Raw genomic sequence first — 24,337 nt, forward strand, 5'->3', positions numbered from 1 at the left:
TTTGTGTGTGCCCAGGACTCTCAGCTGAACCTAGCTGCTCCTGATGGCTGTGGTGTGGAGTAATTCCTCACTGTAGCTCAGTGTGGCCAGTAGGTTTAAAAGATTATCTTGGCTACCTATTGCTGTATGCCTCTCCCTTAACCTTTACTCGCAAAGCTAGCATCCCCTTGGCCATTACAATCAGAATGCCATTTATAGCCCTGGACCAGTGTTTTTGATGAGGAGTTGCCGCTCAGCCCCAGGCCTTGGAGGGCATTTCTTTAAGTTCATGATAGTCCCTAAGAAAGAAAGTTGTTAAAAGTTTTGAACTGTTTGCAATGATGTTCGATAACCCTTATTTCCTGTTGGGTGCCCCTATTCCCAGTTATGTCATCCCTTTTCTCCTCCCAGTTCTAGAAAGTTCTTGTATCCTTGTATCCCCATTGATTCATGTTCATGGCATTGTTCCACCCATCCTACCTTATTTTCTCCTGCCCTACATTGCTCCTCCCTTGCACCACTTTTCCCGTTACTCATTGGATTCTGACACTGGACCCACGTCTCACCATCCCTTATATATACCCTGGATTTTCCCTCAGCCTTGTCTTTGACCTTTGACTCCTAGAGTGTATGTATGTGTTTTGGGTCTCATCCAGCATTTTCTTTTATAGATATTAAAGTATTTAGTTTCAGAGTTGTATTGTGGACCCGTTCCTCATTTTGCCACCTTTGCCCTGATATCAGGGAACCCTTAAAGGTTGGTTGGGGAGGCTACCCTTGGGACTTGCACCTCAAATATGAAAACCCCAACAGACTTTGTCACCACCAGCAGCTGAAATTGCAGAGGCAGATCAGTAAAAAGACAAATTCTTCTTCTATTCTTTCATTCTTTCCTTACATGTAGTTTATTTTCCTTTACCCTCTGTGTCTGTCTTGTGTGCCAGGTCTACAGCCTGCAGTGAAAAACCAAGGAAGAGATTTGTGACTGAACAGAGCTTACTTGGGGATGTTAACACCTCCCTGAATTTTTATATACAACTACTTAAAAAGTACCATGGTTTAAGAAGTGGATTTGAATAAATACTGTTTACAAGATGTAGAATAAACCTCATTTGAGACAAATTTTTTATTCATGCAGCTATCACATACTATAATGAGGAGATATATAATCCTTACTTTTGTATCCCGTGTGATGAGGTAGCTGAGCATAGCCACCTCTGTTACAAAAACCACAGCCAACAAATTCACTTGGAAACTAAAACCACTCATCAGACCTACTGCATCTCTGAAGTGGCAGATGGCATTTGTTTCTGTGTTGGATTGGTGGTAAAGGTACCCTGCATTCCATGGGAACCATGTGAAAAATCCTAAGCGTATAGCAAGACAGTTTGGCCATTAAATGCAGCCATCTCCCCTCATCCTGAAGGATCTCCCACTCTAATCACCACCTTGGAGTCACCCTGCACAGCCAAGCTTTCACAAAGCTTCTGTGATCTTCCAGGCTGTGTGTTTGGGTGTTTAAAGAATCATCATGACCACAAGTGCTGCTTTGCCTACAGTATCGTTTTTGGAACTGATGGGAGATTGGTGTCTAATAGAAAGCAGTGTTTTAATAAAAAGCCAGTTTTTATTTCTAATTAATGCAATGGGTCCTGGCTGCTGTTCCTATCACCATGGCACCAAAGCTGTGTACTGCCAGACAGTATCCCCTAGGATTTTCAGACAGGAGTTTAGAGTTTTGGGGAAAAGAGAAGGCTGTGGAAGAAGAGAGGAGAGGGCTTCTACTCTGTGTGGGTAGACAGAGAGTCACTGTGTGGAGAAAGCTGGTTTTGGAAAAAAAATGAGGTGTTCCCTCTGCAGCACCAAAGCTGTGGTTACCGATGCACATGGCAGCATCCCAGATAAGGCATTCTTGCTACTTTGAGAGCTTCTTTTAGAATGCCTATTTAGTAAATTCAGGATTAATGTTAAAACAAAATGTTTCATGCAAGAAGAAAACAGTAAAAAGTCATCACCCTGCAAATTAAAAAATTTAAATTTAAAAATTTTTAAAATTAAAAAATTAAACCACAAAAAATATTGTACTAGGCTCTCAGCAATCATGATAAATAATGATAATAAGTAAAGGTTTAATTTGTGCTATTTCAAAACATGAACGGTATCACTATCTAAAGCAGTGAAGTGCTCATATTGGCTCACAATTAATTTCAGTTCGTGCCATCATAATATCGTAATTTTTAAAATGCTCCACATAGAAAATTAATACATAACACATGAAGTAATCTAGAATATTTTATTATCTCTAGACTGCTCTAAAATCTATATTTAAAAGAATGAAACTGCATGAGTTTTAACTTTATTTTTTAAAGTAATCAGTACAATAAAAAAAGGAGGGCATTACTAAACATAACTTTCAAATATACATACACATCCACCAGAAAGCATGGCACAAAGAGATTTATTTTGACAAAATATCAAATGCTCCTGAGATGAGTGCTGGGTGCACCATCAGATACTGTATGCTTGGGTGCATCCAGCCCTGTCTTTACTGGGGTGGGCAGGGTTGCTGGGTTCCTCACCTCAAATACCAGAGACTCCAGGAAGTTCAGTGTCCTGTGGATCCTCTTTGGGCATGGGATATCAAACACATGAAATGCAGCCACCAGCGCCGCCAGAGCCATGGTGCAGTCATCAAGCTGGGCTAACTCTTCCCTTTCTATGTACAGGGCAAACTGGCATGAATTCACATTGAAGGGATTTTTCACTTCCAACACTGGCGTTACTGCCTTCACCTAAATTTAAAAAAAAAAAAAAAGGTATTTCAAATGATGCCACAGAATTGCTATGATGAACAGGTAAGAGAATGAAGTAAGAGCCCAATAACATTGCTTTGAAGTTATTTGAAGTTTTCTTTGAAGCATTTCTGTGAGTATTTTTACTCAAAAGGCAGGCTTATGCCACCTCTTCCCAGAACCAAGCTGAGCCACCAAAAGGCCAGGTGGTGTGTGTAGGTGATAAAAGAAAGACCAAGGCTGCTGTCGCTCTGTCTCCTACCTCCTCATTCACTGCAGCAAACAGACTGGAATCATCTCCAAAGACCTCTGGCAGGAGTAAACTTGCAGCAGTCATTTTCATATCTGTGTCAAAGGCAAGGATTTCTACTAAATTACAAAGGAAAACTTTCTGGCACTTCAGTATCATCCTGGAAAAACAGATTTAAGCCTGTGTAATAGTTAACAGCTTAGTAGTGGAGCTGTTGTTCAGTTCACTTTGAAGAGTAGTTTGTACCACAGTCAATACTTAGGCAACTCAGTTGGTAAAGGACATTAGTGTCCAAATAATTCATGGGACTCAGCTACTTGGTATAATGATTCCATTTTCCTCACAATAAGTAAGGTGGTGTGCTTTTGGGTTGCTTTTAGTTGAGTTTGTGAGCTGAGTAGTGTTCCTGCCCCCACTGCCCTTCCCCAGACTCCTCTCTCCCCAGTAAACTGGATGTCCAGGGAGTCCTGTTACCAGGACTCTGCTTTGAAGGCTGTGGTACCAGCTGGTGCCACACAACCTCTTGGCACTTAGACCCGCTAGGTCTCTGGCTCAGCTGTTACTAACTATAACTTATTTTTTGCAGGTCAGGCTTCTGGTATCATGTGTTTCACTGAACTTACCTTGTCATACATTTAATATCTAGGTACCAGGTCAAGTTGTTTGTGAGAGGAAAACAGAAAAGTAAAGGCCTTGGGACTTTACTGAGGTATGAGTCAAAATCTCTGTGGACACCCTCTATAAGAAAAGGGGAAATTACTTATTATAGCCATAGATTTCCTTGGCCAAAGATATGAAAAGAAAGTCCATAAAGGCTTTCTGGATTGGACTATTCCTTGAAGAATTTTAATCTATCATGAGTACTTTTGTTTTTAATCTCAATGAAGGAAACCACCAGAATTTTAACCTACACTGCTTGTTTCTTTCAAAGATGACCTGGAAATAAATGGAGTGAAACTGCTACAGGACATAGGTGTTCATATTGTATGGCCTTGGACTGACATCCTGGCAATATTTTTTTATGCCTGTTTCACAGAGAGTGAGTCTAAGGTGGACTTCCCAAAATGTTAAGCTTGGGCATCTGCAGCAACAGCTGGGGAAGAATGGCAATTTAGAGTGACTGCTTGAAAAGTTTTGTCCCTGTAACACCACACTGCCCAGATTTCTCAGGCTGAAAGAAGCTGAGTGGCAGCAGGTGTTTGCTCCCCCACAACCAGGGAGTCAAACAGGCTAAGGTACATGGACCTCACCAGAGGTACCAGTCTGTGGCCTTTTTCCTGCAGTGTGTCTCTGCAGAGATGAGCTGCCTGAATGGTTAGTGGGGGCTACATCTTTAATTTTACTGGGATAAAGATTATAACCATAGAAACTTGCTTTTTAAAGGAAATAGTGTCCTTCCTTATGGGCCTATTTCTAAAGCAGAAAATTAGTTTTCAGTAGGTATTTTTAGAAAATAATAAGCTCTTATGTATCTAGAAATACATACTTCTGCTCATCTAGCAATACTTATTTTAAGGTAATTACTTTCTTTATCAAACCTGCAGTCTTTTATTCAGTGAAAAAAAAAAGTTTCAATACTTGATTGACTTAATTTTCCTACTAATTTAGTAGCTTTTATTCTCAATGCTTCACCATCACTATGTATTTTCAAAGAAACCATAACATTTTTGAAATGCGTTTGCAGCACAATTGAAACTAGTTTAGTTACATAAGTAAGAACAATTAGCTACAACAAAACTCTGATATTCAGAGCATAGGAGATTTGTACTGACATTTCAGAATGTCTTCCTCTGTGTGCTGCTTCAGATTTTCTTGCAGCATAATGTTAATTGGATTATTCCTCACCACATACAAGGACAATATGTTTTCTGAATAAATCTCCAATATCTCGACGGTTTTCTTATAAACGTCCATGTGTGTGAGAAGCTGGAACTCCCTAAAAAGCTGAAAGAAAAACAAATATTTGGTATTGCAAACTTCAAAGCCAAAACTGTAAACAATGCATGCACTTTGAAGACAGGATAGAACTAGCTCAGTTAAATAAGATTATAAACTCGAGAGGATGATTTAATTTTTTTTTTCAGCAGGGAAGCAGGGAAGGAATACATCAAGTAACGCCAAGCACACTGGTGGTATGTGTGCGCCTTTAACTCAGAATTGAACTGATGAATCTTTCAAAACTGGATTAACTGCAAAAATATGAGTTAAAGAGAAGATTGCTGATGGATACTTCAGTGGAAATATCCTGTGAAATGCCTACAGATGTATCACATCTATAACGCAAAATTCAATGTCATTAAAAATAGCTGTTACCTGATAAGGGCATCTTAAGAAAGGAAATAGTCTAAGAATATCTTTTAAAGGTGCTTTATCGCTGATCATTTTTCTCCGTATTTCTATTGTCACATTCATTCTGTTATCCACTTCTTCCCAGTTCCTCTGAGTTTTCACGTATTCTTGATTAAGCCACTTAATATGTAAATCCATTGCACTGCCTTTAAGATGAGCAGGTTCTTCCTAAGAAGAAATGAAAGACAGAATTGTAACAAATCAGCCTTTTAAATCTGATCTTTTAGCTTTTTTAGCTCATGTCATTTGATATGAACCCTGTGATTTAAGCACAATCAAGCTCAACAGAAAGGATAGTGTGGTTTCAGTTCCAGCTCTCTGAATTCACCCTCACATTCTAAGTTAGACTAAGGTCTGTTTTCATATAAAACTAAACCTGCCTGCCAAGTCCCCCAAGCTCAAATTGCATATTTGTGGCTATTCATTAAATTCCTGTTCCTCTGTCTGCTTTGTCTCATCGTGGTTTATTGGAAATGAGTAGTCAGTTCTAATGACAATTCAGTGTGTAGCAATATTAACTGTGTATTACCAAGAGAAATAGTATTTTCCTCTTACCCATTCAGGTCCTAAAAGAAGGACAACTAACTTCCACATTTATGCAGCTGGAATATTAACCCCCAAGGAGGCCAGCTGAACTACAAAATCTCTTATTGAAAACCATTATTTGAGCAGTTTGACTGCTAGTGTTTTCAAAAAGTATTTTTGTACTTGAGGACAGTTAACAACCTTCCTCAAAATTATCATTATTGTCCCTGATGTAATTCCAAAGCCAGAAATTATTAAGAGGAGGGGTGGCTATCCAAAGCAGTACACCAATGGGAGGAGACTGAGTTTGTGTAGCTTATCCATCAGTGGACACAGTGAATTTGCTCACTGAAGCAAGCTGTGGGACATAGAGATGCACAGTTGGTACAGTTACCATCCTCAGGCTGCGCTGTCGCTGGCTTTTCCTGTCTGTATTGTCACTGATGCAGCTGTGACTACACATATGGGTGGCCTGTGGGTCAGTGCCAGAGGCCGTTGAGTCACTTCATAATGTTCCCCAGAACATTTCTGACACAGAGCTGTGAAACACACAACATCCCAAACCACTTAGCTCTGCATATGTGATTAAACTTTCCATTTTAATTAACATCCTTCTTTAAAATCATGAATGTGATATTCCAAGAATGGTTGCACAAAGTACACAGTGAAAAACCTGTCACTCTCCTAGTACGTATCTGTAGATCCCAACAGTCATTGGCATCACAGAAGAAAGTAAGATTTTCATGCAGGACAGATACCGAACGTGACCCCAGCATGACTCCCTGGCCTTTGCTAGGATTCTGTATTAGCACAGTCTGCACTTGTTCTAACAGAGGATTTCAGTCTTCATTGTGTTACCACAGTCATGTTTGTTTGTGACCAGCTTGTGTAAGCATTCCTGGCCTCTTCCTCAGTGCGCAGGAGCACAGGTGGGGGGACAACTTAGTACTGTACCCTCCCCTACCTACCTGGGAGGCGTGCTGGGAAAAAGTATAAATGATGAGTGGTATGGTGCAACTTCCCACGAGTTCTTACATGACTTCACTATACTGGGGTTTGTGGACTCCCAGACTTTATATCTAATAGCCTTCAGTATTTATAGTTATATAGCCTTCAGTAGATTTATTTTTCTCCTTCAGTTACTTCTCCCACTTTTCCAACTCTCACAAAATCATACTTTCCACAAAATCCTGCCTTAAATGTGTCAGTTTAAGTATACACTGTCAGAGGAAATGCATTTATTTGTTTTTCTCCTGCTACTTCTGCCTTCTAATTATCATACTGGATTCAAAACCTATTCACCATATCCATGCCACTATAGATCTATAGATATGTCATATTCTGTCCTCAGTCTTCTCGTTTCTGGCCAAGACCATCCTAAGCTATTTAATCATTCTACATGTGAAAGCTTGTCCATACTTTCAGTTATCCTTGTTACTGTCTGCATGTTTTCTAATTTCACTGTAGCCTTTATGAAATGGGTGCAGTATAACTTAAAGTATTTGTTGAGATACTGGGACACTAGAGGGGTGTACAGTGGAATAATGCACTGCCTTTTGTTCCTCTCCTAAATAATTCTGTGTAATCAACATAAATTTTTTGACTGCTGCTTAGCATAGTGCCACATATTCTTTGGCCTAATATAAGAAGAGTATTTGTGAATGGTACTAATAAGCTCAGAGCCCATCATTATAAACATTGTTAGGATTGGGTTTTCTCCTTGTGCGTTATTTTCCATCTATCAGAACTGAATTTTATCTGCTGGGTTTTTTTCCCCCTGGAATGGGGTCCTTCTGCAGTTCTTTGGTCTTGGTCTTTAGTATCCATGGTCGAAACACAAAATTTGATCTGGCAACTAGTGTGTTTTTCCCATGTCATTTAGAAATATATTGAACTGCTTAAACTAAGCATTCATAATCTTTTCCCCTGTAAGCCCCAACGCTCTCCATCGCCTTGTTTGTTCTCTTTTAGCTGCTTATCCATTCAAGGACCTTCCTGTTTATCTCCTCAGATTATATCCTCTAAGAGCCTTTGAAAGGCGTGTGCTAAAATCTCCTCTGAATTTAAAGTAAACTATATAAGATGGATTGCCTGTGTCCTCAGGGTCATTGAATACTTCAAAGAACTAATGGATTTGTGAAGAATTATGTCTGTTTACCAAAACTTTGTTGATTCCTTCCTAATGTGTTCATCTCTTGGGTCTGCATTACCATTCTTGCCAACTTGGTCAGTGAAGATAGAAGGTTTCCTGGCCCATATGTTCTCTAGCTCTCTCCTGAAACTCTAGAAATTGGCATCAAATTAGCTACCTCCAATTATTTAATATCATGTTTTATGAGAAAAATTGTACATCACAATTTTAAAAATTATCTGTTTTATCCTTGGACACCACTGAAAATTTTGCATAAGTACTTGTGCAAGTACTTAATCAAGTACTTGATCCTGGAAATGTGTTACTGCTCATTTTAGTGAATTTATTCTGCCCCTGTACTGACATGCCAGTCTTGAGACAGATGCCCTGATGCTGCCCATGAAGAATGGTCCCAGTAATGTGATAATCCGAACTCACACACAGAGAAATCATTGCAAAATCTATCTAGTGTTTCTGGTATGGCTTTATATTCTGCCAGCCATCCGGTACCTAGGGAGTGCACCTTGAGCCCTCCTGTCCCTTAGCAGCATCAGGCTTCTTGCTTCTCACCCTGGGTGAGAAAGTCTTTATAACCAGTGCAGAAAAGGTAAAAAGCCACAAAAAAAATTCAGTGTAAATCTCCATCAGATCACTCAGAGTCATCAGTTTTGTTTTGCTGCTGGTGTGTGTCATCCCTGCAAGCTTCCTGCATCAGCCTTTGGTTTCTGGTATGCAATTTATATTGGTAGCTACTATGAATACCATCCTAATATTCACATATTCCCAACTGGGCCATTCAGCTATTCCTTAACCAGCTAACTTGCCCTAAATTGGACAGGCAGTCCCTTGCTTCACTGTGACCAGTGCACAGAACCAAGGGATGAGCCATTCTTGTCAGTCTCGATAACCACGTTTCTCACACACACAAACTTGGGCAGTTGTTGGGGATTTTCAAATTATATTTATAGGGTTTTTTATGCTGTGCAAGAACTAGCTTGGAGTCTCTGACTCCAAGCAGCTCTTTCACTGCTAGTTTCTCCTGTGGGTCTGCTTTCAGGCCTCCTTCCCATAAAGCAGAAACTTCTTCAGCCAGCTGATGTGGAACATGGTGTCTCATTCCCTGAGGGCCTGTCACCTTCAGTGTCTTACTTGCACAGACAAGAAAGCAAAACCACTCAAGCTAGTGTGCTGTAACCACAGAGTGACTGACTGGGTTGCTTAGAAACAAAGACTGAGAAGAAGTTGTGACCATTATGCCAGCTTCTCCCCAGCCCCCTTACCAAGGCAAACACTGCTTGATTTGATGGACTTTCCCTGTGGTCAGCTCTGTCCTTTTGAGCTAGTTCAGCTAATGACATGATTAATTAGCTAAAGGAGACCATTTGACCATTTTCATCACTGTCAATGGCAGGCTACCAATGGAAGTATGGCTGCAGTAAAGGCAAGAATTGCTGTCATAGCTATTTATCTGGGGGGAAAATTAGCAATGGAAGGACAAACTTTGTAGTGCAAATCATTTACCTGGGAGCAATACAGGCAGAAGTCAGTGTTAGAACTGGTTTCCTTGCAGTGCTCATCTTGCTTAAAGCAATCACTATCTGTAATCTTTCCAACTTCTTTGATTGTGAATAGGTTGGGTTTTAAGGTAAATGGAAAGGTGAGAGGCGGCTTTGTTTTGCTGGAAATAAGTTATCTCAGTGGAACACCTGTTTAATTGGAGAATGATTCCAAGTGTCATTTAAAACATTTTATAGCAAACAATGCTAACATTGCAGGAGGAATCTGGGTTTGGGAAGCTGAACTGGTTTATCAGACTGCCACTTGATTATTTAGGGAGGATTCTACATCCTCTCCACTTCAACCATCAGAGCAAGAAAGCCAGTTACAGCACACAGCATTCCAGTAAGATTTGACAATAAGGTTAAAGCTCAGTTATTTTGATACTGTGCAAAACCAGTCCTATCTAGACCAAATCAGGGATCTCTTGTTACAATGTCTGAAGAAGCCACAGCTAGCAGTTCACATGTATGCTGGTCAGAACTAAAAAATAACCTCATTAAATGAGGAATCCTTACTTCTTGAGGTCACCCAACTCCTCTGGCCAAATTTTCAGTTGTGGCACCAGTAACCTCCATTTCAGTCACACCAATAAGAATGTTATTTGGTGGTATTTAATTATTTTTGTATACAGAACTTTGTCTTATTTAGCAATGTACATGCTTAGTTTTTAATGCAAATGGTTTCCTTCCTTTTTAAACAATTAAATTTTTATTTTAAAAAAAATATACATTTCTGGAACATAAAAGAATTTATCTCAGTGTCTTTAAATAAGAAATTGCCCTATCATCACAAGCTCATGAGAAGTGCAGCAGAACAGAGAAAAAGGCAAAAGGATGTGGGAAGAAAATTAATGAGGTAGGCAGAGGATACCCATTACCTGTCTGTCAGAGTACCCTAGCCCTGGCCTGCAGGATGGCTCCAACTCATTCTGCTGGATTCACACTCAAAGGGCGACAGCAGTAGGGAGCCCATCCCTTAGTGCCCATGCCCACAAAAACTCCTGACTTTGTGGCATCTCAGGTATCTGTGACTGAAGACACCAAGTCTGGGAGCCACACAGTTTGTAAGGCTCTTTGCTTACATTCCAGATGCCTTTTGACTGTGACTCCCTACCTGATATTCACAGTTCTACTTGGAACTGGTTCCAAGTAGAACCATATACTAGTAGATTGTATTAAATTAGTCATATTAAAGCAAGAAAACATGTAAACAAAAAACTGATAGACTTCAAATTCCTAATTCCTCCCATCTCCTGAAGCAAGAGGATAGTCATTTGGTTGGAGGCGGATTTCTAAATAAAGGCTCAATTCCTAAATGTCCTTTTGATGGATCTTGATTCTTCCCAAGATACAAGATTGCATTAGCACCTTCTTGTAAAAAGCCACAGCTAGCAGGGCACTTTTATGAAACAGTGTCACAGCCAAGTCAGAGAAACTGCTACATCAGTTTTCGAAGAGGGAGGGAGCAATTCTTATGTATGATGTGATCTCCGAGGTCTAAGCTTTCTGTTTCTATTGAAAGCTAGCCTCATAAATCGTAAAGGACATGAATGTCAACACCAAAGTAACATGACTGCCTAATCAAAGAGTGATGAAAGTGCCTCTGGTGTGGATAGCAGACACCTCTTGCTCTTTACATGGGTTTACACCAATTCCTGAATGGTAAATGCATCCTAACTGTTGCTAGGAACAAAGATCTCTTTTCTGAAGAATGCCAGCAGGACCTGCTGGCTCCTCAGTTTGAGAGAGTGAATTCAAATAGGAGCAGTGAAGTTGAAGATGTCTATATGAGAACACTACTGCATGCTGTCAGTCTGCTCACTGCCAACCAGTGATCCAGGTTCCTCACTTGGGATGCTCTGGTAATATTTCTTTGTGGCAACTCCTTCAGAAGGAGACAATCTGCTTGCTGGAAAGCAATGTAAAAAACATGTGATGGTAATGAGAACCATCTCCTGGAACAGTGGTGCTGTGCAGACAGGTTCAGTGGCATCAGCACTGAATGGGAAATCCTTTAACACCATGCACTTAGACTGGGATGCTGATGGGTAGTAGTGTTGGTACAGCCTCTGACTTTCATTATTATTGCTATTGTGAGCTCCCAGCAGCTGCTAATAATATTTACTTGGAAAAACACATTTCAAATTTTCTTTGCTAGATGTTAATGCATATTCCAAGTCATATTATTACTAAGAGCATTCTATTGTTAAGACTTCTTGTTTGTTGGGTCTACCTGCATTAGTTAACATCAATGCTCAAGGTACTTACCCAAGAAAGCCTGACAGTAGTTAGGATTCTTGTTTGGAATAATCTTTTCCATTAATTGGCTTTTATAACTTCTTCAGGGTGAGAAACAGCTTTCATAGTTACTTAAGTGAGCATAATCTCTGTGTTTTGGTTTTTGAATACTGAAAAGTGGGTCTTACTATTTTGGAACACATGCAGACACAAGGCATCATAAAAGCACAATGGATAAAGCAGTTTTTGCTACCACTGTTGTAAGAGTAGCCCTTTTTTCTGTGGTGACAATCAGGGTCATAGGAATGACATTTACTACGATGAACACTGGGCCGTTTTATATCAGGAGGAGTGATCAAAACAGGCAATGACATTTAGAAAGTGAAACTCTGCTCAAAAAAAACCCAGACACTGGGTTCTGATCTGGAACAGGTATGAATCTAAACAAGAAGGCTGAAAACTTGGCACTGCTCAAGGCCCATCCTGTCCTGGATGGTGGGAGAGAATTGAGAAATCAAAATGGTGCCCCAACTCTCACATCCAAACACTGAGCACAAAGACAAGCAAAACAGCATGGACAGGCTGCTTTCAAGCCAAATGAGCATGCAAGCACCAGCAGGATCCACATTGACTTGTGCTCCAATGAGATGTTTAATTAAGGTAGGTTTTGCTTTAATTACATAAAATTGCCCTTTTGAGCCAGGCAGGCAACTTCAGAGCTAGATTTACATGCCAGTGCTAACCAAAAACTTTCAAAGTCATGTAAGTCAGTCTATTTCTGACCACAACAACAGCTTTCTGATTTTGTAAGCTGTATAAGCAAAATGAGAGAAATCTGCTTCCTCCTACCAAGGGAAAACTTGTGCTTGATAATTTAACTCACAGAACATTGAAGACACTGGCTGACAAAAATAAGAAGGCAAAGTGCAAGATATATGTTGGGAATTTGTGTTTAAAGCTTTTGCTTTGACTTAAAAGCATTTAAAAATATTAACTAAGCAACCCTACACACTCAAAGTTTGATGTATGCACATCAAAGTTTTAGTGGAAAAATCACATTACCGTAGTTAGGTACAGCCATTGAATGATCATTTATATATGCATGCTTGCATTCCAGCTGTGCAAACATTCAAACACTTAATTTGGAGACCATTAATTGTGGAGGGAAAGGTGCTATCACCCCCTTTCATTTGTGCATGGCATTCTTAGCAGAGATGGTACCTAATGCTGTACCTGCCAATAGTGCCGTAAGATTGAGCCAAGAGAATTTCTGCATCTTGTATACAAGCTGTTCATCCTCTGAGAATTTTACAGACATTCAGCTCTCTTTTTCCCTTGCTGTTGCCTTATGTTTCTCATTTCTCCCTTTTTCACCAGTCATAATTTTCCAAATCCTATTCTTTATAGAGTCCTTGAAATATTGTTTCAAGTTTCTGACTCCTGCAGTGGCATAAGATCATCGACAAACATGATGTTAGTTATCACCTCAAAGAAAGGTATGTCTCTAGGAAACTTCTGCCTTGCCTAATTTACCTAATCTGACATAAAAGAGACTCCATCTCACAGCACAGACTTCCCTCAGTCCTAATTCCTCCTTTCATCAGAAAAGACGATTTCCAGATAAAACAAGTAGGGTAAATGGTGTTATTCCTGGGCCAGAGGTCTTCTCTGCTTTTCATTTAGTCCTCTTAGCACAGAATTTGCACATTCACCAATTTCAAAATTCCTGCTTATCTTCCCTGCACAATAATATCAATACATGTCCAGCTTTGTGAGTTAAAGTTTATCCTTCCACTTCTCCCAGTAAAAGTACTCATCAAAGCATTTCTTGTTGTTCTATCTTATTGACACAGAAAGAAGATGGTGTCCTGGTGTCCCCTTTAAAATTGTTTTCATTTTGTCATTCCCAGCTCTGCTGGGTGTGGCAAATGCCCCCATTTATCTGCAAACATCTACCACTATCTTAGCTGACATCTTGTCAGAGCCTATTTTTCCTTTTCACACCTAACTCCAAACTTATTTGTGTGACAGCTTCAGAGAAACCCTGATGACCTCACAAACAGGCTGTCATAAGATGTAAGAAATCAGAAGCCTTAGAAGAGAGACTGTACTCTCTCTCCATTTTTAAGATCAAGAACTACTAGCAGTTTTCTAGCCTGTTACATTCCCTTACAGTTCAGGTATCTTAAGATACCCTTGGGCAGTCCCTTTGCCAAGATATTTTCTTATTTAATGTCTGGGATGGATTGAAGAAGCTTAATCCATCTGAATAGATATGTTTATTTAATGGCATTTGAGATATAAGGGTATCACAGAAACCTCTGAAAGGTGCAGAATATGATACAGGACCTATGGGAAACACATGCCTTTCTGAATAGGCAGGTGGAGCCTGGCAGGATAATATTTTTCTTCTCTGTATTCAGGTAACTGAATTGATTGTGAAGTCACACATTCCATGAACAGCAGCACTTGAGACTGGCAAGATTTCCAAACTTTTAAGTTCTGAAAGGGACAATTTGCTCTTTGGTCACTACCCCTGGGAAGACTAAGATAATGTTTGAGCCATAAGCTCTCAAGGTGTGCAAGCCAATCATCAGCTCAAACCCCATTTCCTTCTCCATCACCTTTTGCCTTCTGACAATCCTTTGGCCAAGGACCAGGAAGGTCCCATCTTTCTGTTTCTTTTGGCTCCCCTAAGTCTAGGGCTCTTCCTATTTCAACTGGCAGGAGGTGGTTTCTCTGATAGCCTGAAGGACCACAAATCAAACAAGACCTTAAGGCAGAGGAAGGGGGCTTGATGCCAAAAAAAGAATAAGCAGATCAGTTAGCATAAGCCCCTGAATGGCTGGTTTAGCAGTAATCCCATCCTTGCTGCTGAGGGGAGACTGGCTTGCTTTTCTTATGTACTTCCACAGTGAGATCACCCTTCTCATGGAAAGTACCTTTCATTTGCAGAAGATGAATTATTATCATTATCATTAGAAAGCACTCTCCCCTGGACTACTGCAGCTCCGAGATATTTGCCTGACTGTGGAAAATGACTGAGGAGGATTCTCACAACATAGCTATAAAATTTGTTGTTTATGGAGGCTTTCCTGATAAAATTCTGAATATCCCTCAGACTCAGAGGCTCAAATGTCTACCAGGCACAGTCCAAGCTTCTTTCCCTGGTGGTGCAACCTGATGGATATTTGTAGGGAGCATAATTTAAATAAAAATCTTCTTTAGTGATAGACATCTCTAGCATGGGTTTATGTGCTTACTTACCATCATCCTACTGCCCTGCACTTGCCCAAGACCTTTCACGTGATGCTAGTCACTAAAATATCAGTAGGCACTCTTCAATCTTGTATAAATATAATGCTCTGCAATGAGGAACACATCAGCAGATGTTTTAAAGAAGCTGGAGTAGAAAGACAGATGCTGCACCTGGAAGCAATGCCCTGCATGGGAGGCCAAGTATGCTCAAGCTGCTTTTGAAGGAAAAATGTCTGCTTGGAAGGTAATGGGGCTTGGGCAGACAAACAGGCAGACATCATCTGGCTTAAAACATTACAGGAAGCTTGTCCTGACAAGGAGCTGGATTTATACATGAAAAAGTAAAATGATTGTTTAAGGGTTTTACTAGTAGTAATAACTTCATTACTCTTCTCATATAAAAATAAATACCAGGTATAACAGTGAGACATTTCCTATCAGTAAATAATGTTTTTGTTGGTTTCACACCATTAACAATCCAAGACTATACTGACACAAAGCACACGTGACAGAGTGACAGCTTATGACTGCTCAGAAACTAAAGCTCAATACAGAAGTCAGCTGTGTGACTGGTAAGTAGGTCATCTGTTGGGAACAGATGTGCTCTCTCATCTGTATAGCTCTGCCAGTCGGCTTTGACCTGTAATGCTCTAAATGTCCTACTCTGCCTATCTAAAAGAGAGTGTGGTGACCCAAAGGGACTAGGAATCCTTCACTAAGTATTCCCCAAAGGTCTCCTTAGCCTGGAATTAATTTCCCCCCATTTTACCTTAATTAATTTTGATGTGTTGGCTTCTAGTTCACACAAGGCTGATTAGTTCTTCCAGTCTTGGAAAAGGGATGAAGTCAAGGGCATCTGGCTAATGGTAATTTGAATATAATTTGGGATTGCCTGTGGTATTGGCTTATAGATCAAATATTTGTTTTTTGAGACTAAGACACTTAAGCAGTTTATATTTTTCATAGAGTAATTAGTGCCAAGGATTGGCAGGAAAGTGCCTTTATGTGTGTTCCTAAATATACAGAGTAAAAACCCCCACTGCTGTTGTTAAAAATAATATTAAACATTTTGTTCTGTTTTGCACATATGTAGGGACATAATTTAGGTTCTCAGTCAGACATCACTGCTTTCAAGGTAGAAACACGTTTAAAACTAAGGAAGTTATGATTCCCTCAGAATTATGGAATACATTCTTTATCCTTAATAGGCCTCACAAGTGTTGATTCTTGCATTTTTATTTGTATTTTATATATATACATGTTCAGGATACAGGGAAACTGAGAGAAAAAAGAAAAGGTTTTTTAGGGATACTCAGCATCCTCTCACTACCTTTAAGTTTAACCCTTAATTTGCTTACAACACTCAGGCTAGCAGAAAAGGCCTAGGCATTTAGAAGAGATTTAATATTTGCCTTTAATTTCTAAAGCAAACAAGGGTGACCAGGGACAGCCTTGGGAAATGCAGTTAAAGAGAGTGGTGATTCCTGGTCTGCAGAAACACAGCACAGTGCAGTTACACCCTCTCTACAGATAAATGAAATTTAGCATGCAGTCCCTACAGGATCACTTCAATCCCTTCTCAATAAGCTCATAAGATAGAAAAGATCCACATGTGCCCTTTACAAGCTTTAGCAGATAAAGGATGGCTAACTCTTAATGTGCGCACAAAACCAGCAGCTTATAATTTCTTCTTTACTGGGTGCAAGACTGTTTGTTGTTTTGCACCAAAGTCACAGGCTTCTCATTTCACACATGCTGCAAACCCTTCAACTAAAGCAGGCAAGAAGGGAAGTGTTTATTCCTCAACATGTTAACCCAAAGGTAATAAACAGAAATTACTGAAATTTCCAAAAACCAACCCAAACATGTATTTGCATTTTGCATAGGAAAGTAAAGCTACCTTCAATCACAAGGGCAATATATACAGAAATGCATCCAATAAACCACTCTTGCTCCCCTAAATACAGGGTCTGGTGAACAGCAGGATGGACGTGGATAAACTTAGGCTAAATATCTACTTACATATCTTATTTATCACGTTTGTACAATTGTTTAAATTTTACTGTGTTTTAATTGAAGAATGAAGAGGTATGTGCAGCACTGGCAAAGCATAGCTGGAACCTTAATGTATTTATGAAAGTGTATAAATTAATTTATATGCTTTGGATACTTACTGGACAGTGATAACTCTCTGAATACTCCAACTAGAGGAATACACAGCAACTGCATGAATAGATTTGTAAACATCCCTATGTACATCAACACAAACAGATTTTATATAATGAAGTGCAATGTGACAGTAGGACTTTTGATACCAGCTCAAATATCTCTCTGCATTCTTATTTTTACAGAACCTTCAGCTAGTAGACATAATTCTCTCTTGTTTTTCATTCTAATTGGGAGGTATATAATCAAAAGTAGAATAGAAATACTGCATTTTTTTAAAAAAAGATAGTATTTTCTGTCCAATTTACAACTCTAAATGTCAACAAATGTGCAAGGCATCCAGTATCAGGTTTGGCTCTGTTGTTGATACCTAGTTTTCCAGAAATGGAAAAAAGTCAAGGGTCTGGCAACATGACAAGCTCTATACAAAATTAATCTAAATGGGATAAGAACAGTTCTCCCCTTTACTGGCTGGTGGCCTTATTGTCAACAGAGGAGCTGAAAGACTGAACTCGTTTAAGCATCAAAAATCTTACCTTTACCTGCCCCTGGACAGCATCAAGTTTATTTTCAGCAAATGAAGATTTTCTGCTCTGTCCTCTCCTGTGGCCAAACTTGCATTTATTCTTCAGGACTTGCTCATCATCTTCAATGGGTCTTCGTATGTACTTGAAACGATCTTTAAGGGCCCGTTTCCACAGCAGCTACATGGCAGGAAAAATAGCTGTCATTACAAGTATCTGTCAAGAATTTGCCCCAGCCTAAAGCAGGGCACTTTGTTTTACCTGACTCTACAAAAAGTGTTTGCCATTATGCAGAAAAAGGCTCATAGGAAGCACCACTGTTGGCTTCAGGATGGAAGGAAACAAAAGCAGCTGTGCTGAATGGCTCTATGGCAACCAACAGCTGGGCTAATGGCACTGCTGGGGCTGGCTGAGGATAACATTAGTAGAATCTAAGTGTTGGGTCTGTTCTAGGCTACCACTGAAACTGCAGTGTTGGCCTTCCTCAGCTCCTTCTTTATGCTCCATTCATTACATCGGGTTCTAAAATCACATAGAGAAGTAGATCAGCTCACAGATGCCACAGAAACTGTACTGTGGGGTTTTGGGGGTGTTTTTGGTAATTTGGTTTTTGGGTTATTTTATTAGTTTACTGTATTGTTTTTCCATTGCCTCTGGCAGTATCTGACTGGTTGCACAGTTGTATGATTATTGTGTCTCACAAGGAAGGGAGTGGAAAGACATTTCCACTATGGCACTAAAAAGTGTGGCACTACCTTTTGCTGGGAGCCTACAGCTATACTGGATCAAATATATTTTTAAACTGAACTCAAAACTGCTGAATTAAGAGAATCATTTAAGTAGATCCTAGCATTTGTAAGACACCTCAAAGCACGTAAAGTGCTACTCAAAGGCATTTCAGCACTCTAAGCAGACGCAGATCCTGTTTAATGCAGCCATTCATCACTCCTTGGCAGTCAAAGACAGAGCTTACATGGTTTCAGTGTTTCTGTCATCCTTAAGTATTTATTTATTCAGTTATTGAAAAGCCACTGCTGAAAGTTGTATGGACGGCAACTTCCCCATACATCCTTAAGGACCAAGGGCCATTTGCATGTGGCCCAAAGCTGCATGTCCCTTGGCAGGAACTAGCCCTGCCATTGACACCCTGGGAAGCAATTTCTTAGCAAAGGCTGCTCAACACATCTGCAGGCACAACCTGCAGTTTTGAACAGTTTTGTCATTCCTCAAAATCACTTGCATAATCCAGTTATTGAGGAGTATTCAAGAGTCAGAAAGAAAACAATCACTCAGAAAAGTGACTGTAAATAAAAGGATGTGGGGAGATTCAAATATCTGTTAATAAATACCTGTTATTTCATTTTCTAAAACTGACTCCAATATTTTGCTCACTTAATACTATACTCAGGCCTGTACCCACTGACATGCTAAAACGCAATATAAACAGAAGAATGATTACCCTAGATTTCTTACCAAAAGAGTGTCATTTATTGGTCAAGGTCACATGATTTGAAAGGTTAACTTTTGGTGTAAACCAGAATTCAGTAGCGGACTAAGTGACACAGTATCTCTCTTTGCAGTGAGTCTGACATGCCTGCCTTTCTCACTCATGGGATACAGGTGAGAGGGTTTCTTAAGAGATGGCACTGAAGACAGTGTGACCTTACATTTTTTCCTGCTAAGCTTGTTGGTCTCACCTCCGTAGGTTCTAGCTGACCTACAGGCCCTCAAGCCTAAAAGCAAGACCTCTATTAATGGTGAAAAATTACAGAGGAAGAGCTGTGAGACTACAATCCCTGTGGTCTCTACTTCAGCTCTTCTTGAGCAGCCTACCAGGGCAGGAGTGCCCTTCCTAGGGGGACACTGCCACTCACGTATGTGCCCTTACCAAAGTATCTTTTCACAGCCAATCATAGTTCAACAACCAAGAACTGGAAAGAAAATAAACTCATCTGCATTTCTAGTATGCAATCTTCAGGCTTAGGGGTGCTGCCAGAACAGAAGTCACATCACCACCAACCTAAAGATAACAACTAGAAATAGAGTACAACTGCTCACCCAGCCTTCTCACGAGGCATAGTCAGCCTCAAGATGATTATTACACCTCAGCACCATTTTCAGAAGTAGTAAGGTGACTAAACGCCTTGAAAATCCTACTTGTTTTTCACCTGAACCACTGAAGTCCCTAAATATATTTACAGTTCTGGCCTTAAGCATTTTGATGCTAAACCCCATCATTATATGTCTAGCAAAATTTATGCACAGCTTGCTAATTTAAGGCTGCTAAGAAGAGCAAACAAAAACCTTAGTTTAATGCTTCTCTGAAGCATTTAACAGATGTTATAATATTTTAAAACATGATCATCCAAGAATATATTAGCAGATGACAATTTAAGCATCCCTGTAGTTGAGCTTTACATAGTTTCTTTTGAAAATCTTTATCTGGCTAGAAGATATTTTTGCTTATTATTTCACATGAAAGAATGTGCTGACACCTATACAAGGCTTTAAATACCCACATAGTTAAAAACTTTCAGCTGTTTCATCCTCCAGTCTCCTCAATAAATAAAGAATTTTAATTAAATCTATTTCTGTAATAGGATTGTCATAAACTTGGGCAAGTCCCCTCTCACATACCTATTTCCAAAATGTGACTGCAAGCGGATAAATTTATGCGGTTTCCCTTGTGTGTAATGCATCCCCTAAAAAGGATGCTTTTGTTATCATTTTTGAACCAACACCTTTATTTCCTTGTAATTTTCCTGTTCTCCCCAGCTTCCCCCAGACACCACCCCAGGAAGGTTTACTTTCCTTGTAAAGGAGTAGAAGGATTAGCCTGTGTCTATCTGACATAGAGGAGAGAAAGGATTACACACAGATTAAAAGCAGTAATTTACTAGCAAACAATCACTTTGTGTGCAGCAGTTACATAAATCAGGCATGTCAACAGCAGCATCCTGGGTTTCACAGGCACCATGGAACCACTTGGCAGCCACGAGCTCAAGGGAGTTGCTCATGCAAAGCCCACTGGCAAGTGGCATGGAGGAGACAGCCCTCTCTCTCCCTTCCTCATGTCACCTTTTCTTGGAACCACATGATTTTCAAAAGGTTGGCTGAAATGAAATGGAATAAGGGAAATGATCCTTTCCAAATTGTTGGGTTTAAGCCTCGTAAAATGGACAAACACAGACAGAGAGAATGTCTTGCAAGTCTCAAGAAACAGTGTCATGACAATTTGCTTTTGACTGCTGCGTTTATGACCTCTGCTTTTTCTATATAAGCCGTTTGTCTGTAACTTACAAATGTTGTACTGGTTGCAATATACATCACAAACCTAATAAAGTATTCCATGAATAAATGAAGAATTTAATTTCTTTTTAAATATCATATGTTAGTTTAGGAGAGCATCGTTCTGTAAGTAGAAGGAAATATAATGGGAAAATTTCCTTACATAGTCACTTTAAAGCACTGTCACCAAAAGCTAATCTTGGAATTAATTTCATTCCAGGTACTCCACATACTCCTTAAATGAGTTTTACTCTTAGTAGAAAGTTTTTTTAAATCATTACTTAGAATTTTAGATAATTCTTAATCTCTGCTTCTAGACTGACCTCATAAATAACATTCTTTTAAAATTCATGTACTTAACTGGCTTATTCATGACTTTATTTGTAAATGAATTTATTTAGGGTCATAATTGTTGTCCTAACTATATTGAATTGGATATCCTTTGAAAAGGAACTGATGGCACAGAAGCAAATTTTTTTCCATACTGCAAAATTAAATGGGAGCATTTTTAATCAAGAAAACAGAATTGTGAATAATCTATTAATAAATCTTGAAACCTCAAACTTTTAATAACCTCTCATTGCAACAGCGTGAGATTGAAAGTGTTAATTATAGTTCCACGTAACACACACATTGTTTTAATTTTTGTTTAAAATTATTTGGAGGTGTCAATAACTATTTGGGGAAACAAAAGTCCAGTATTTCAGAAACAGACCAAAAAAAAAAAAAAAAGAAAATGGAATGTTCCAAGTTTGCAAGTAATTTTTTTCCTGTCATGAAAATTCTGGAGCAGAAGTGAGCTCCAGCACACCAGAGGGAACTCAAAACTTGGTACTCCAAACTGCACTCAGCCCTTTTGGCTTTTGAAATGAAAAGAAATGAAAAGTCCAGTAACTGAAAACAGACTGGTTGGTATTCTATATAGACTCTAATAATTTTATTTCACTACCACTACTGGAAACCATTATTCTCAGAGGCCAGGTCAGCTGAATCACCATGTTTGATATGTCCCATTCTCCAGCCTTTACCACCTCCTTTTCATGTCTTTCATCTATCAAACACTGACATCTCTGCACAGCTGGCCCACCTGAGGCTCTCTTTGGAGTCCACAGAGAAATTAGAACTTACAGAGTGCTATTCCTATCTTCCCAATGCAGACACCAAAACCACATTATAAGAACTGCCTCCCCAGTTTATGAGAAGCTTATATATGAATGGTATTTAACAAGGAATGCAACTAGCATTTTTGTTTAAAATACTACTCTCATGTTAGTTTTCCTTTTCTACATTTACTTATCAGTCCCCTTTTCCTCTGAATTTTATTGATGGTCAATTTCTTAAATGCTTTCAATGTACTTTTAAAAAAATTGTAATAATAACAACAACTGTTTAATTACTATAGAGAAACAATTTTAAGGTATTCAAAATCTCTCAGTAATCAATATTTTACATCTTACATTTTAATAATGTTATCAGGAACAGCAAGCAACAATCACAGTCCCTTAATAGCCAGACAGAGTTTTAAGAGAAAAACCTACAAAAATTCTGCTTTTTTGACCTACTCAACATTCTTTTGAGGAAAAAAAAGAAAGAATGTTCTTTGTCAATATTTTTGCTGTTCATTTACTTCTTAAAGGTATATGAATTCAATTTTACTGCAAGTTTTGTGATAAGCAGCTAGGCATATATTGTAGGGTTTGTTTTAAGCTGTTACTGTTGTAACACACAACTGTCCCAGATCAAGAAAAATAAGCATTTACAGTGTTTATGATCAAGAAGGAAGAACAGAAAGTCTAACAGTAGGTCCAATAAAAAATATTAATTCATTCATACTCCCTCCAAACTTAAGAATGCAGGCATACTTAAGAATGCAACTTCTGTGCAGCTTTTCCTGTCTCAACACAGGCAATGAAGAGGGACTGGATCAGAAAGTGGTAGACTAGCAATACTGCAAACTGCTAATTCCAGCTTGCTGGTTTACTTATTGCAGTTATTGCCAGACATGCTTTCTAGTAAGAATGGGGAAAGATCAAAAGATAAAAGAACAATCACTCTGAAATCTCTGCCCCATCATATAACTACTGTCAGCACCAATTCTGCGATCCATCTGGCAGGTAATGACCATTTCCCAAGGAACAGAGTTATAAGTAGTTTCATTTGGCCCATGGTCCTTCTGCAATTAAAGCCCTTTGAAAACCTTGCTTAAGAATCTCTGGTTTAAAACAGTTTTTAAGAGTTAAAGTCTGTAAAACTGCCTTCAGAACAAGCTGAATATCATTCCAACTCCTCATCATACAGGGAGCCAGAGGAAGCCATAGTGTTACTCAGCACCCTGCCCAAGGACCACCATTGGGGTATTGAGAGAAGTATCCTGTCTAGAAATGAGGATAGACTGTTTCCCTCTGCTCCTTTTGCTCCATCTCTTCTCTTTGAGATGTGCTTGTTTTCTTTAGTCCTTTCCCTTCAGCCTGGGCTCAGGGGAGAGCTAGAATAGTTACCCCTTAAGCCTCAAGTTTTTTTCATTCCCAAAATTATTTTGCTTTCTACAGTAATGGCATGTAAGATATTTAGTTATATATGTTTAAAGCCAACAGTCCCAACTGAGGCCCACAGGCTTTTACAAGATTCTATAAAAGTATCACATGGCAAAGCAATGATGTAAAGTGAAAAGGTGACCACTGTCCTCTGAGACCACAGATATTCTGGATCACATGTGAAAAAAAATGTAATTCCAACTCAAATAATCTCCTTCCACTGCTTTCTATTATTTTCCCCAATGATATTCCAAAATTTGTTTTCAATTATTTTTTTAAAATTAGACCTAGATCCCTTAAACCACTAGTATTACTGCATGTTGTAGTTTTATGTCTAACACACAAACAACCATAATATGTTGCAAGAACTTCAGTCACATGTTAGCCCTCATACAGACAATTTTCTCTTTAGAAAGCTTCTTTGCTTTTAAAAATAGGAAAAAAAAGCAACAACAACAAAAAAACATTTAGTTTTATCCCTGGGCAGAAATCAATCCAGAAAAAAATTGTATCTATCAAGCAACCAGGATTTCATGCACAGTTCTGCATGATCTCATGGTAGCTTTGAGGTGCAGCTATACCTGGATTAATCTTTAATTGACATAGTGAAATAAGAACGTGATTTGCCAAACACAGCCAAGTGTGTGTGCTCTGAATAGAGCCAGCATATAAGAAATTGATATTGATTTTTTCTGAACTAGATTATTTTCTTGTGATTGATTATGTGGGAAAAGCCCACAATAC

At 39.1% G+C, this 24,337-nt stretch overlaps 1 protein-coding gene across 4 annotated transcripts in view; it reads right to left on the bottom strand.

Annotated features, from left to right (window-relative positions):
* Positions 1–2,449: 2,449 nt before the first annotated feature.
* The window catches only part of SAMD3 (sterile alpha motif domain containing 3), a 34,886-nt gene continuing 12,998 nt past the window's right edge, over positions 2,450–24,337 (bottom strand). For 2 of the 4 annotated variants that reach the window (XM_062488806.1, XM_062488808.1), the window contains 5 exons: positions 17,784–17,951; positions 5,335–5,538; positions 4,794–4,965; positions 3,034–3,116; positions 2,450–2,771 (listed from right to left, as the gene is read on the bottom strand). In XM_062488806.1, the coding sequence (XP_062344790.1) occupies positions 2,454–2,771; positions 3,034–3,116; positions 4,794–4,965; positions 5,335–5,538; positions 17,784–17,951 (945 nt within the window). In that variant the 3' untranslated portion in view covers positions 2,450–2,453. Of the gene's footprint in view, positions 2,772–3,033; positions 3,117–4,793; positions 4,966–5,334; positions 5,539–6,289; positions 6,368–17,783; positions 17,952–24,337 lie in introns of all 4 variants that reach the window. The other 2 variants (XM_062488807.1, XM_062488809.1) reach the window with 2 other exon arrangements.

This window comes from Cinclus cinclus, chromosome 3 (genome assembly GCF_963662255.1).
Source record: "Cinclus cinclus chromosome 3, bCinCin1.1, whole genome shotgun sequence".
NCBI classification, from domain to species: Eukaryota; Metazoa; Chordata; class Aves; order Passeriformes; family Cinclidae; genus Cinclus; species Cinclus cinclus.